The sequence below is a fragment of the Aphelocoma coerulescens genome, chromosome 1A (assembly GCF_041296385.1).
Source record: "Aphelocoma coerulescens isolate FSJ_1873_10779 chromosome 1A, UR_Acoe_1.0, whole genome shotgun sequence".
In the NCBI taxonomy this organism is placed as follows: Eukaryota; Metazoa; Chordata; class Aves; order Passeriformes; family Corvidae; genus Aphelocoma; species Aphelocoma coerulescens.
Window position 1 is genome coordinate 10,168,599 of NC_091014.1, and position 15,283 is coordinate 10,183,881.

At 37.6% G+C, this 15,283-nt stretch overlaps 1 protein-coding gene across 1 annotated transcript in view; it reads left to right on the forward strand.

The window, feature by feature from the left end:
- SEMA3E (semaphorin 3E) overlaps window positions 1-15,283 on the forward strand; it is a 139,420-nt gene that overhangs the window by 64,688 nt on the left and 59,449 nt on the right. The window contains exons 2-3 of the mRNA XM_069035453.1: window positions 4,029-4,189; window positions 11,772-11,831. Coding sequence (XP_068891554.1) covers window positions 4,029-4,189; window positions 11,772-11,831 — 221 coding nt within the window. The remainder of the gene's footprint in view (window positions 1-4,028; window positions 4,190-11,771; window positions 11,832-15,283) is intronic.

Here is a 15,283-nt window from a genome sequence, read left to right on the forward strand (position 1 = left end):
CTTTTTTTTCCTTTGTCACAGAAATCTATAGAAACTCAGTAAAAGGAAGGGTTCTGCTCTACTGAAACCCTTAGTCACTCCCACATGAAGAAGAAGCCAAGGATTTCTAGCCCATGTGCTGGAACAGTTTGTAAAGTTTATCCACTAACTGTTTATTATAAAATGCATAGACTATCTTGAGCAGCAGAGCCAGAACTTCTTTCCCAGAAAAGCAATTTAACTACAAAATTAGAGTACTACTTCTTGTTCACTCTTTCTGAGTCTTAAATATTGCACAGCTTCAACAGGAAATGGAGAAAGCGTCCATCCTTCCCTACCAATCCAATAGCCAATAACTTGTGATTAGACCTCTTTACAGTAGAGAAAGATCTGAGTTTCAAGCCATTTAGAAAAGGAAATTGAAGTCATGTCTGCTATTCCTCAGCTGACCAATTTAGCCATCAGAATATTTTAAAAATGTTAGGCAGCACTATTTTTTCTTTTGTTGAAGAAAATTGCACTTGCACCTGATCTTGTAAGTGTGCTAGATGTGTCCAGCATAAATGTGGACATTGAATTCTAGTATTAGGTAGAGGAACAACCTCTTTTTGGGCTATGCTCAAGTCTAGACATGGTCTAGAAATTAATTTTTTTAATAAAAGGGTATCAGAATGGCCAGCAGCACAACTCTTGACACCTCAAGGAATCCGTATTTACAAGGTGACCCTTGTGAGCATAAGTTTCTTCAAGGTAACTGAAATTAGATTTTGGGGAAAGTTGCTTAAAAGTTTGAATTCAAGGGCCTCACTTCCAATCGTGTTGTGATTTCAATGACCAAGTGCCACTCAGCACTCCAAAGTGCAGTGATCCATGTGTCCAGCTCTGGGGCCCCCCACATAAGAAAGATGTGGACCTGTTGGAGCAGAGCAGGCCACAAAGATGATCAGAGGACTGGAGCACTTCTAGAATGAAGACAGGCTGAGAGAGCTGGGATTGTTTAGCCCAGAGAAGAGAAGGCTTTAGGAAGAACTTACAGCAGCTTTCCGTGTCTAAAGGGGCTACAAAAGAGCTGGAAAGAAACTTTGTACAAGGGCATGTGGTGATAGAACAAGGGGTAATGGCTCTAAACTGAAAGAGCATAGGCTGGGATTAAATACTAAACATTTTTTACTGTGAGGGTGTGGAGACACCGGCACGAGTTGTCCAGAGAAGATGTGGGTGTCCCTGCCTGGAAGTGTTCAAGGCCAGGCTGGACAGAGCTTGGAGCAACCTGGTCTAGTGGAAGACGTCCCTGCCCATGGCAGGGGGGTTGGAACCAGATGATCTTTAAGGTCCCTTCCCAACTCGAGCCATTCCATGATTCTACAAACTAACAATGCCCTTGTGTGAGTGTGAAGGCTGTTCTGTGTGTGGAGGCAGCAGGAGCAGCAGCTTCTCTTCTGGAAGCGGTCCAGCTGCATTCCTGCAGTGCTACATTGAAGCCAACCAGCTTTGCTGAAGGGGCACAGCACTACATGAATGATGTTCTGCTTCAGAACCTGTGTCATTTACATCAAACCACACCACGGTGAGATTCACTTGCCTAGAAATGACAGGCTTCTAGAACCATTTTAGACTCCCAGGTATACCACTCATTCTCCAGGCATTCAGGAGGTGTTGCATTCTATTTGCCTGCACTGTCCTAATATCTCACATATCTACAATGTATGGAAAGCCTACTACCTTTCAAAGGATCTACATAATACTGCTACATTGGTGTTTCAGTACAAAATCACTCTCCAAACCCAACTGCTTGTTGTTTTCCAGCCCTTTCAGATGTCAGGTTCACTTCTATTCTCATCTCTACCCCCACAGCAAAACCGTGTCAGTGTAGGTTGCTGGATGTAGTCTTAGAAACATCTCTTTTTACAAGTTTGGTCTTGAAAGATGTTTAATATTCTCAGCTTCCATTTAAGACAATAAGATTCACAGGTGTGCTTTGCAGGACTGAGTCTTATATGAGCAGTTACCAGTTTATGTGATCAGGTAGAGGACTCTTCATCATTATGAGAACACATGAGTCATATCTCTGATCCATGTAAAGAAATATTGTCTCATTTATGAGCAATTTGCCTTCAGGACAACGTGAATATAAATCAGGGGAAGCTACCACAGTAATCTTTTGTGGCTTGTATATAACTAGAATTTAAAATGCAATTCTTTTCACTTCAAGACTGATTAAAAAATAAAATATATTGAATGTTTTATATTCTTGCAAATAAGAAGTGGCTTTATTTAGGACCAAAAGTGTATTTCTAGCTCTGCTTTCATTTCATTTCTAATCTGTTCAGAAACAAGCGATGTTCTTTCAAAACAGCAATCTGCTCATTTGCTTGGCAAGAGCAAGCTTTGAAAGTGCCATTTCCACATTGCTGTGCAGCTGTGTTCTGAGTGTATCTCTGTCAAAAAATGTGTATCTATCCACTGCTTAGTATGCAATGCTTAGACAAAAAACTCTCTTGTTCTGTTCATCATGATGTTCCTCTCTGTGAGTTTTTCCATTTGTTAAGTGAAGCCAGTCACACACAGGTACAACTATTTAATACATTCTGTTTGAAGATCATTCAAGAAAGGCATCATATGTGAGGCTGAATTTTTACTATGACTCCTTTGATGTAAATTTTATCATATAAGGAAACAGCTTTCAGAAACTAGTTACTTTCAGCCTCTGTTGACCTGAACTAATCCTACCTAGTAAATGGAGCAAAACATATTTGTCCTATTACTGATTTTAATTAATCATCACACACACAATATACTTAATAATTTAAAATTAATAGAAATTGTGTCAATTTTTAAAAATTACATCAATATCCTTTTGGAATGTTAAATTTCTTGCTTACAGAACCTCAGCTGTGGTCTCTGTGTTGCTGTCAAGGTGCAGCATGGACAAATGAACATAACTGCTGGTGTGGCATGTAAGCAGGACCCTCCAAACTGCATGGGGGCTCATTTGTCTTCTTCAGCTCTGGGACAATCCCACTTCTTCCAGCATCAGCTGCTGGGCCACATCCAAACAACTGAAAAAGTTATGTGAGGATAAGCATATTTAGTTACTTTTAACAAAAGTGATTTCTTCAAAATAAAACAATTTGCCACAGTACAGACATAAGAACATAGTTGCTTTCCCCCAGTTCAACCTCTGTCATTTTGGAGGGAGTCTGAGGGTACTCTCTGTAATGGCTCCTTTTGAGGCTTCTCAACAGCAAAATGGTTTTCAACCTCTCTGACCTGCTGCAAGCCAGGCTGTGCTCTGCACCACAGAGCAGAAAGATCCCCATGCTTGCCTCTTCTTTCCTGAGGCCTGAATCCAAGTTTCTGCAACACTACCCAGAATGAACTTACTTTTCTCTGTGGGACTGACTTTAGCTTGGATCATGTACAGTTAAGCCTCAGATTCCCATATCAGGTCAGTGCATTTCTTGACAAAATCAGTGTCAGAAAACTATTCTTATGCATTTCACAGATTTCATACTGTTTTCACTGAATTTAGAGGCAATATTTTCAGTGAACTGAGTGAAGAAAGTGCTGGGATTAAAACCCACAATGCCATCATCCTAAAAATACAAACCCAGGTAAATATTGTGTGTATACTGAAAACATGTAGTTTGACATGTTTCAAAGACAAGGACATAATTTCCAGCTTTTTTTTTTTTTTTTTTTCAATTTCCATTAATTCAGTCATTTTTTTTGCCCATTTGCAGCTATTGTTCTAAGTACTTTTTCCTTTTCAGAAAATATCCAGGGGCAAAATAATTTTCATCCCTCCCCATCTCATATTTTGAGCATAAAGATTATGATGTAAAGACTCAGAGACAAACCTCCTGGAGAACTGGTTTAATTTGAAAATTGCTCCCAGGTGTTTTGTGTCTCTTTCGTACTCAAAGATTATATGATTAGCATTTTAATGTCCCACAACTTCTCGTCCAGTTCCCTAGGAGGATATGAGAATGAAGCCATGAAAGCTAAGCTGTTTGGTATTTATTATGACCACTCTGATTGTATTTCAGAGCTCTGGGATTTAAACAGGACGTCAGTCTTTCGTAGCCCGTTTGGATACCTTGGACTTCATATAATGCTGCTGGATGAGTATCAAGAGCGACTGTTTGTGGGAGGAAGAGACCTCTTGTATTCCCTCAGTTTGGATCGAATCAGTGACAACTACCGAGAGGTGGAGTAAAAAGTTATATATATATTTATATATATATTAGTCACTTCATGTCATAACATGTAGCACAGGATATCAGAACTTGCATGAATGAAGTAATGGAGTTTTTGTAGGTGTTTTGTGCATGAACTTTAAAGCCATGTTTATATTTAAGAAAAATACACTAATTACCATTTTTCCCCCCTCTTCATCCGTAAAAGCTCACTCTGGGTGAAGAGACTTGGAGGTCGTATAGCTATTTCTCACTGAATTTCAGCATAGTCACAGCTGTTTAGAGCATCTCACACTTGTAGACATCTGATTTCTGCATCTCCACTATATTATTGAGGACTAAAATCTCTCTGGTATTTTGGGGAAGTTTCAGAAGACAAAATGTTAAGGAAAAAAATCAGCATGTAAACTATAAGAACCTTACAATAGCAGCATAAATCTTGCAGCTATTTTTCCTAGTCTTCTTAGAAACTGAATTTTGCATTGGTTTGAGCCAGATGTGCTATTAAGTAATGACTGAAAGTGCCATTTGCAGGCTGAGCCGTGGTCTCAGGGAGAAAGGTGGGTTAAGTCATAATCCTACCAGAGAACTCCGTACATTTTAAAAACCACACATGATTGGCAAACTGACAACTGAAGTGGAGAGGCTGGAGTTTGAGCTGATGTGAGCCTTGGATTCCTTACTCACTTCTGCCCTTGGAAGCTAGAACTGGAAACATACAGTTGTAAGGGAAGCTGACAGGAGCATTGTTCCTGCCTTAACCATTTTGACTGCAGATAAACGATCTCTTGAAATATTTCAGTGTTTTCCTTATCTACTTTTTAAAATTTTTCCAATGTGTTTTGATATGTTTTCATTTTTTTTTGCAAATTAATAAATGGAATGAAAAGCAAGTAAAATAAAATAAAGTCCTTTGGGAGAAATATTTTTGTTGATGCCCATACTTCACGGACCACTGATGTCTCAAAATCTTTTCTTTCTGCCCCCTTGCTAAAAGTGAATATCACTATTCTCATGTCAACACCCTGGCCACCTTTACCATAAGCCTTCTTTCTTATCTCCAAGCACAATTAGCATGTTCCACTACTATGAACATATATAATATACTTTATTCTTTTTATAAACATTTGGATATGTCGGTCCTAGATAAGAGGGCATGAATATACTCAGAGAGGGTATTTGAGAATTTATCTATATTAAAAAAAAAATCAAAACAAACCAGAATTTAACTCCTCAGGGAGCAAATTTACATACTGAGCTTTGTTCCTCAACAGTCAGATATGAGTTAACTCCTTTTCACTTTGATACAAATTATTAATATCCTGTGACAAGATATTAGAGCTCAGGGAAATGAAAACATTTAGATAGCATTTGTTTCTATAAAATAAGCTTTTCCCCTCCTCTCTTCTTCCCCATTTGGCAGTAAATCTGTGAGGAAGGATGGCAGGATAGAGCACTTCATGCTTCTGTGCAACTACTATCATCCCATCTGGACGCACCCATAGTTCATTGCTCCCTTTCTTGTTTTTAAGTGGAATATCAGCCATTTACTCTGAAACTATATTCTCTGTCTGGAGACCTGTATAGAGAGTATGGCAAACTGGTGAAAACTCTTCTTGCGTTTTTTTTTATGCAAAAGATGAGAAACTGGAATAAATGAAGCTTGTCCTGGTATGTTCAGAAACATGATCTCACTGAGACCTAGCTCCCTTGAATACAAATATCATGAGCTTTTTCTCTTTTTCTCAGTGTTCACTAGCACAGATCTCATTCAGGGATAGTTAGGGAAAGTGTGATCATCCTACAGCACTTCCAGCAAAAGTGTGGAATGAGACATTTCTGTTATAGGAAAGCTTAATTGCTGAGATACATTAGAGAAAGTTCCTGGAGTTGAGAGACTAGTTTATTAATTATTACCAAAGTTCTTAATTAAGCTATCTTTAACTGTGTGTTGGTTAGTCTTTGACCTTTGCTTTTAGACTGAAGAGTTTAGCTTAATTAATCTAAACTAGAAGTTGCAGTCCAGTGAAAGCATATGAGTTCAGGCAAATTCCTGGGGTTTATCCTCTCTCTGGTAACCAGGATGACTCACTAGCTGCAAAAGAGAGGTTTTGTGAAATTTTGGGCAGATTCATATTGATCTTCATCCTCTGTGTCCCAGAAAACAGTTTATGTCTTTTAATTCAGTCATCCCTTTCTCAACAATTTGGAATATTAATATGCCTTCTAAAAACCAAACTGAAATCCATTCCCAATTGGAGACTTTATGCCTTTTGCTGTAAAATGACCAGATAATTCAGTCCTAGCCAGCATATTAGAAATTATCCCAAAGAAAAACAACTAAATGCTGAGTGGACATAAAATGCTTTTGCATAGAGACCTGTTGACTGCCAAAGTAATCCAACATTTCCAAAAAACTTAACTTGTGATGCATATGAGGTATGCCTCCTATAAATCTGTATTTAATAAACTATGCATTTTCTTCTGGTTAAATTATTTTCAGCTTTTAAATAAAATGCAACACTATGAAGGGTAGATTATAGCTTTTTCATGTAAGCTAATGGCTGTTTATATATATATCTACCATATTATTTAAAGCACATTTTATCCTAACCGATTTTCATATAGAATAAAAAAGACCTAAAAAAAGGGGGGAGAAAACCTTCAGGAAAGAATACTACTGCTGTCATTCTTGCATTGATGGGGAAATCCAGACATTTGGGTTGAGATCTCAACTGTGGCACAAACCTTCCGTGTCATCTTGGACAGCGACAGACTCTCACTTCTCTGTGTGTCAAATTATGTTTCTTTTGCCTCTTTGTATCTCTCATTTAACACATGCAGAATGGATTATACTATTGCTTAGAGTATTTAACACATATTGCTACAAGTTTTTGAAAAGGTTACTTAGATGTCGTTTCTATGTGAAGAGTGTCCTAACACTAAGAGCAGCAAGAATGAAGGAGAATATGAAATGTGAATATCAGTGTTTACAGAGAATTAGAGCCATATAAGCACTCAAAACCTTGTGTAAAGCCAAAGTTTTGGAGGCACATTCCACTTAACCTTTGCTTTCCCTAAGGCCTCATTCCCTTTGACACCATCTTTGGAATAAAACCTTGCACATATTTGAGATTTGATCCAAAGCCTTAAAGGCTTGTAGTGATCTAACGGACTGATAGAGAACTTTTTTTGGTATCTGGTGCCAAATTTGTTTTTAAAAACATTGCAGTTCATTGTAATTGGTGACAGTGAGGATCTTTGTTAACAGCAAACTTGAATCAGTGCCAGTGACTCATCACCACTGGTCCCCCTGCATAGAGAAGGGGGACCTTCGGTCCTCCTTTTCATCTTGTGTTGGAGTGAAAATAAACTGCTCTTCCTATTTGCCCACAAATTCCTTACAGATAGCTCTGCTTCAAAGCCCTTATGAAGATCTGAGTCTGAAAAGAAAGCTTCCCACTTCTGTAAATGGGCTTGTGCAGGCAGATTGCAATTTTGCTGTTTCTCACCTAGTGTGAGACGGCTCCAGATTTGGTTTTATATCTCTCCTGTAATAAACTGTAGAGACCTCATCATATATCTTGCCTCTAGTAAAGCTCTACTTCCACTCCAGAGCTGGCTGAACACAAGTCTGCAACAGCAGGGCTTACTTATGTCTTCTCTGAATACTGTGTAGGAATGTGCACAAATGTAAACTGAAATAAGAAGCACAGAACTTAGTGAGTTTGGTTATCCATTGGAGTAACATTCCAAGAGGGAAGATGGCTATGTATTTGTTGATAAATATATATAATATCCAGTCATCAGCAGACATTTTTAAAGAATTTGTGCTTCAGCCAAACACAAGTTATCGGTTAATTAAGCATTATTTATTGATTTAAACTGGGGACAGGGTGGCTGAATTGCTTAATTGCTCTGTCATACACTAGAGTTCAGACTAGATCACACAGTAGCCTATTTTGGCCTGAAGTGCTATAAAGCTCATATGATTTCTTTAAATTAATTTTCAGTAGAGATACCATCCTGTTTTTTAAGGTTAGTGGCTGAATAGAGAGGATGTCTGGAGAAACTAATTATCATTCCAGATCCAATTAAAGTTTCCCCTATATCTGTACTGCCTTGCAACTTCATTTTTCCCCATGATATTTAAAAATATCTTTTACCTGTCTTTTAAATACAGTGCTAAATTTACATCATCCAGGTCTCAAGGATGAGAATACTATTATGCAAGATGAGAAAACACCAGTAAACAAGCAATTTAAAAATTTAATTCACAGTAACCTGAAGGGGTGAAAAATTTTGAAAAATTATGTCCAAGCCAATAGATATGTCAAGCCTTCAGCCCAGTGAAATGTATGCAAGTGTGATGCTATTACAGCTTAAATACCCAGGAAGATTTCCCAAAAATTCTTATTGATAGCTTGCCAAACCATTGTAATCCTGGCAGAGAATCAATTAAAAATTAAGTCTGGTAACTGTCACACGTCTAAAGCATAAACATCAGGAAAAGTAATACATGGCAGGTTCAAGACTATCATTGCAGCTGATTAATATTTGGATTTTCAAGCAGTGCAAACACATCCTATGTCATGCTAATTTGGAATTTGCTATGATAGCAAAATCTGACATGCAGAGATTTTTCTTAGTCTCAATTATAAAATACTCTTGAAGAGATTAAAATCTTAATGCTTATTTATGTTAAAACCCAGAAGCCTCACAAGAGTTTTGAGTCTCAAAAAATAATTTGTGGATAGAAAACCTTCTTCAGGAGATATATATCTATTACTGGAGTTATAATTCATACCCATGTACTTCAGGCAACTAACATGGACTTGCCTTAGAAGTAGGTAATTTGCTATGAGCATCTAAGGTAGATTCCTGCGCTGCAGCACAACCTCTGAGCCTGCCCTTCTACTCCTCTGAGAGCCCAGCTGGAGTACTATGTCCAGCTTTGGGTTCCCCTGTGTAAGAAAGATGGGAACCTGGTGGAGCAGGTCCAGAGGAGGGCCACAAAAGTAGTCAGAGGGTTGGAACAGCTCTCCTATGAAGACAGGCTGGAAAATCGGGGTTCCGCCTGAAGAGAAAGCTCTAGGGAAACCTTATGCTGGCATTTCAATTTGTAAAGGGGCCTTATAAGAAAGACAGAGAGTTTTATCAGGACATGTAGTGACAGGAAAAGAGACAGAGGTTTTAAAATGAGAGTGTAGATTTAGGTTAAATACTAGGAAGACCTTCTTAACTATGAGAGTGGTGAGACCCTGGAACAGGTTGCCCATAGAAGCTGTGAATGCTCCATCCATGGAACTGGTCGAGGTCAGGCTGGATGGGGCTTTGAGAAACATTATCTAGTGAAAGATGTCCCTGACTATAGCTGGTGGTTACACTAGCTGGTCTTTAAGGGTCCCTTCCAACCCAAACCATTCTGCAACTCTATGATTTATTCTATTATTCTGTGCCAAGAACCAAATTCATGTAGCTCTACTGCAGCTGCTTCTGACATCCCAGAAAAAGCAGGAGCACTGGGTTACCTCTTTGGCTTTTTTCTCTTAATTCTGTATACGTATTTAATTCAGTATATCTTAAGTGGAAAATGTATATACAAAGTATTTTCAATAGCACTGGGACTAAGTCTCCAAATACAAAAATAATCAGCTACACGCAGTGTATTTAATATCAGGTTACAGAATGAAGTGTTTTATTCCCTCTGGGGTTTCTCTGTTCCTAACAGCCACCTACACCTGGTGTGGGCAATAGCTCTCATTTTAGCCTGCTAGTTAGAACATGTCTTGGGGAAGTGAAAGCTGTAGCTTCATACTTTTAGCCTCGAGAAATCCTGGAGATCTCATAACTTCTAGGTTTTTGGGTTAAGGACAAGCTTAACCCAAGATTCATTCAATTCCTGACCATTGACTAAAATAAGTTACTGTGGACCCTGAGTTATGCAGTGAATGAAGCAGGAATGGTCTGACCAGGATGACTGGATGAGTTCCCTTATGGGAGTTCAGCAGAGTTCAGGTACCTTTCCAGACTATACAGCAGCAATGCAGGGACTACATGAGAGTTTGATCATTCATAGATGATTATAAAACCATCTGACTGAAAACAGATGTTCTGATTTTAACTTGGATTTAAATGGTGTGGGTCCAACACACTACCAGGGTACTGCTGACTCATACTCAGCTTGCCACTGACCAGGACCCCCAGGTCCCTGTCTGCAACTGCTCTCCGCTGGGGTTGCACTGTCCCAGGTGCAGAATCCAGCACTTGCCCTTGTTAAACTTGATACAGCTGGTGATTGTCCGGCCCTCTGATTTATCCTGGTCTCTCTGCAGGGCCTCTCTGCCCTCCAGAGAGTCAGCAGCTCCTCCCAGCTTAGTGTCGTTGGCAAATTTACTCAGTATTCCTTTGAGATCCACGTCCAAGTCGTTAATGAAGACACTGAAGAGAACTGAGCCTTTTTCTTTAAAGCCCTAAGCATCTAGGAGTCGTAATTTATCCCCACTTTTCTTGCAATTAACTTTTCTAATAATTTATCCACAGATTTTCTCAGACTTGAATTATTTCAAGAAAACTAAGATAGTTCAATTACCCAAAAAAAAAAAAAAAAAAAAAAAAAAAAAAAAAAAAAGGAAGAAAAAAGCCTAGCAGATGAACTTAATTTTAAAATGTTTTCCAGACAGAAAAATAATTTGTGATTGGATTATTGACAAAAATGTCTTGATGATGACATCAGTTTTTTGATATTTACTTGGTTTCAGCCAAGCCTGATATCACTGACATGAACATGTTTTTGTTTTCACTTTTAAATGTCCTAGGAAATTAAGTAATCATTCCAGTGTACTCAGTCATTGTTTAATATTGTTTTCATCCAAACAAATCACGCATCTGGAATGAAACATAAACGTTGTATAGTAGGTAGCTGAAAAAAAAACTCACTTGTGTAATTTGGCTTTACATCTAGGAACTGACTGTGAAAAGCTGATCCTACTCCCATGAGGGTAGTTGCTGACCCTTATTAACTTCACTGTAAACCGTTTGCTTTCCTAAGTGTTACTTAAAGCAGGAAATCACTAGTTCAAAATTAATAACTATGTTGAAAATCCCTGACAATTAACATAGATGTTTCTACTGAATTTATATAAAATGTTCCATACATTATTTTCCTTTAAATTCAGTTGATTACTAATAAGTTTGGCGAGCTACCCTAATCAAGACAGTTGTGTTCAAACAAAGGAGAGACTGAAGGTCTTTTCTCCTGGGGAAGGCAAGGCTGAGGGGGAACTCATCACAGTGTTGCAGTACTTGAGTATTTAAATGACATCTCAAAGAGGACAGAGGCTCTCCCCTCACAAGCTGCCAGGGATATGGTGGAGTTTCTGTCTCTGGAGGCTCTAAAGATGTGTAGGACAGAGTGATAATCTCATCTAGGCTCCCATTCCCATCAAGGGCTGGACCAGATGGTCTTTTGAGGTACCTTCCAACCTGGGCTCTTCTATGATTTTGTACTTCTGTTCTGAGAATCTCTCACATGAGAATAGTGGAAAAGCTGCAGACTGCCAATTAAATTATTTTCTTGGTTTTTTTCCTCAGATCCATTGGCCTAGTACACCTCTGCAGACAGAAGAATGCATAATTAAAGGAAGAGATGCTGTAAGTATCACTAATTACAGAGCAAATATACATTAATTATACCAGTGGCTGGTCCAAAACAAGGATTCAGGCATCCCTAACTTGAGAGAGATTAAAGCACAGATCTAAATTTAAGTGTTGCAGGTTAAAAACATGTGACTACTGTTAACACACTAAATTATTAATTTAATTGCTCTTTAAACCAGCTTGTAAACAGGCAATGAATACTTTTGATCATCTGAACTTTCTTCTCATTCTTTTTCTGGTGCTATCAAAGAACATACCTTAATAATTCTCCTTTTCCATTTCTATTTCCTCTTCTTTTTGTCCACATGAATTATCTTGTCCATTTTCACATTCTCTAGAATACATTCAGAAAAGCAGTTACATTATTAATAATTATAAAATGCACTGTAATATATACTGTCCCATAGCATTTGTGTTATATTAATAAAAACACTCTGTTTTAATGAACCTCAGAACTGTTCTGTTCTTGTGATTCAGTGCCCTGACTGTAATCAGTTCCTGGGAAAAGACCTGAAAGCTCACTGACACACAGCAGCTGATATCATTGGCAGCACAGGATGAAAGTTCTTCTGGATGGGAGGTCTCTAGTTTTGCAGTGCACCAAGCTCATTATCTGCACCTCATAAACACACAGCGAGTACAACACCTAATAAATCCCACAGCTGAGAGAGCTCACACTGAACCAAAGGATCTGAAAATTATGATAGTTTTACAGCAACAGTGACAGGAATGTAGGACATGGAAGGGCACATTCAAGCTTTTCCCACAAACCCAGCAAACAGCAGCCTCGATGATAACCACAGTATATTCCAAATAAGATTAGGAAGTTATAAAGATTTCTTCTGAAGTAAAAACTTGAGAACTGTTTACATTAAGGGACTGGAAGCAGATTGGAAAGTAGTAATAATAATAATAATAATAGTAATGACAATAAAACCCCACCTCTTTAAACCCCACCTCTCTAACCCCACCTGGCTTAGAACTGATCCTTTCTGAAGATTCTTAAGAGTTCATTGCAGTTTTTTGGGTTAATTTTGTATGCTTGATAATTTTAGATGGCTTTGGTTGAAAATGGCAGTGGCTAAACTTTATGGTCATATTAAATGAACCCTAAACCTAAATTATTTGGCCTTTATTTAATAGTACCTTTCAGCATAGGCTGTTATTAGTTAAAGATATACAATCTTTCCTTCACCACTACATATTTTCTGATACTCTGACAGTATTTTTTTGGTTAAATAAATACAGAAATAGGTACTGTTGTTTCAAAGCAAAGATAGCCCCCTCATACTCATCTTTCCCTAAAACTCAAAACTTTTTTGCAATCCAGTTTGTTATTATAAATCCTGAAATTTGCATTGTATGAATGTGATAATTTAAAGAGCTTCATGCGTTTCCCACATTTCTCTGCACCATGAAGGTTTGGTGTAACTACTATATTTATAGAAAAAAACCAGAACTTTTAAATAATCACAAGATTCCAGAAGTGGACGATTTAAAAAAAAAATACATTAAAATTTTAAAAGCTGGAAATATTGTAATACTAAACAATATTCTGATCCTCACATGAGACTTAATTATGGATGGACTATGTGGACGAGTAACACTTATTAATATCAAGGAAACCTTAGTAATTTTCATCAGCATGCTCAGTATCAGTAAGATAAATTGCTCAACCTGAAAGGAATCTAAATTAGAATCAAAAAATATCCTACTAATTTTCTTTTCACCTTCATTCTTTGAAGCCATAAACCAATATTGACTTAATAGCACAATGCCTTAAAATCAGCCCTTTGTCAATTTTAGGTTCTTAATGCTATTTTTCACACTACAAACTCTCTGAAAAATATTGCTCCTTTTCAAACTTTTTTTGCTTATTTCCATGCTATTTCTTTTTTTTTAATTTTCCTTTGCAAAAGATCTGTTATTCAAGGCATAATTATTAAGTAGAACTGATAATATTGTAATAAGCTTCTCATCACTGAAATACTTCAGGTGTACTCTGCTGCCTCTTTCTATATGACAGAACAGACCATTTTTATGAGCTTGTATAACCTTAAAAAGTTATCAGTTCATGTTGTAGCAGTAAAACTGCAAGTATTGTAGTCATAAACAGTTTCAGAGCTTGTAACAGTCTTCGTAGGACAGTTAAAAAAGGCTTGTCTTAACAACACAGGCATTCTCTTAAAATAAGGCTATGCTTTTCTGATTCGAGTGAAGCCAAGGAAAAAAAATCCTTCAGCTGTCATCCTGTGTGCCAGGAATCCCACCTGTTAGCCTGTGGTGTGAGAGCTTTCAATTACTCTGAATTACTTTATCAGAATTGGAAATCGTTCAGATAAAGAAATCAGATTCTGTAGAGATGACTAACTCCTCCACACTGAGAAGTTTCGGATGAATAAAATTCCACAGATCTATTAATATATCTATGGAGCATCCTAAAGACAACCCTTATATTTAATTAATTGATACAGTGTAAAGAAGTCTTATTTCAAAGTCCCCTTGGATGATGCATCTCCTCCCTGCTCTGTGTACAGTACATTATTAGTAGGATTAGCAGCAATGCCTTGTTGCCTGACACTTCCCAGAACAGCACCTTTTGTCATCTGGTTATAAATGATCAAGTCTAGCCATTTGGAATTAGTTTTTTTTCTATATTTGGTATCTTCCTCATCCTAGGGTTTTTTTGCCAAATTTTTCAGGCATTCCTACAAAGGCACGCAGGAGAAAAAAAAGTGTAGATTTTTCCCATTTTAAAAAAAAAAATCTTAAATCCCTAACATGATTTTGGCACAAAGATCAAGAGCTGAAGGCATATGTGGACAAAAAAGGAAATAATGGAGTAAAGAACAGACCACCACTGAGAGGAAACAGAGGGAATAAGTCAGGAAGGTCAGGAAGGTCATTCTTGGAGGAGAGGGAGAATCAGGAAGAGCACCAGTGCCCATCTATTCAAAAACTGCATGGCATCATAAAATTCCTATGGAATATCACTTTGCTACCACCAGTCAGCAAATATTTGAGAAATGAACATACAAATGGGACACCTTTGTCACTGAGTGCTGATGCATGCAGGGGGGATCACATCCTACTAATTTCAACCCATTCCTCTCTCAATTTGTCTGACTTAATGTTTTTATTTGCTTAAAAAAAATAAAAGGAAAAAATTAGTTACAAATCAAGAAATTCCAAAAGTAAGATATTAAAAAATTTATTTTTCCTTTGTGTATACATTATATTTAATTACACAACAGGTTACCTCCTGCTGTGTAAATCCATTTCTTCTATGAATTAGCATGATTATCTTAAGGATGAACAGTTAAGGAGAATCAGGAAGCAAAGGAGATTTCTTTCCTTTCTTGTCCGCTGGAGCATTTGGAAGACTTGCACTGAATGATTTAAGGATTTGAAGAAAGAAGAAAGATGGTCTCTTAGTTTTGAACATA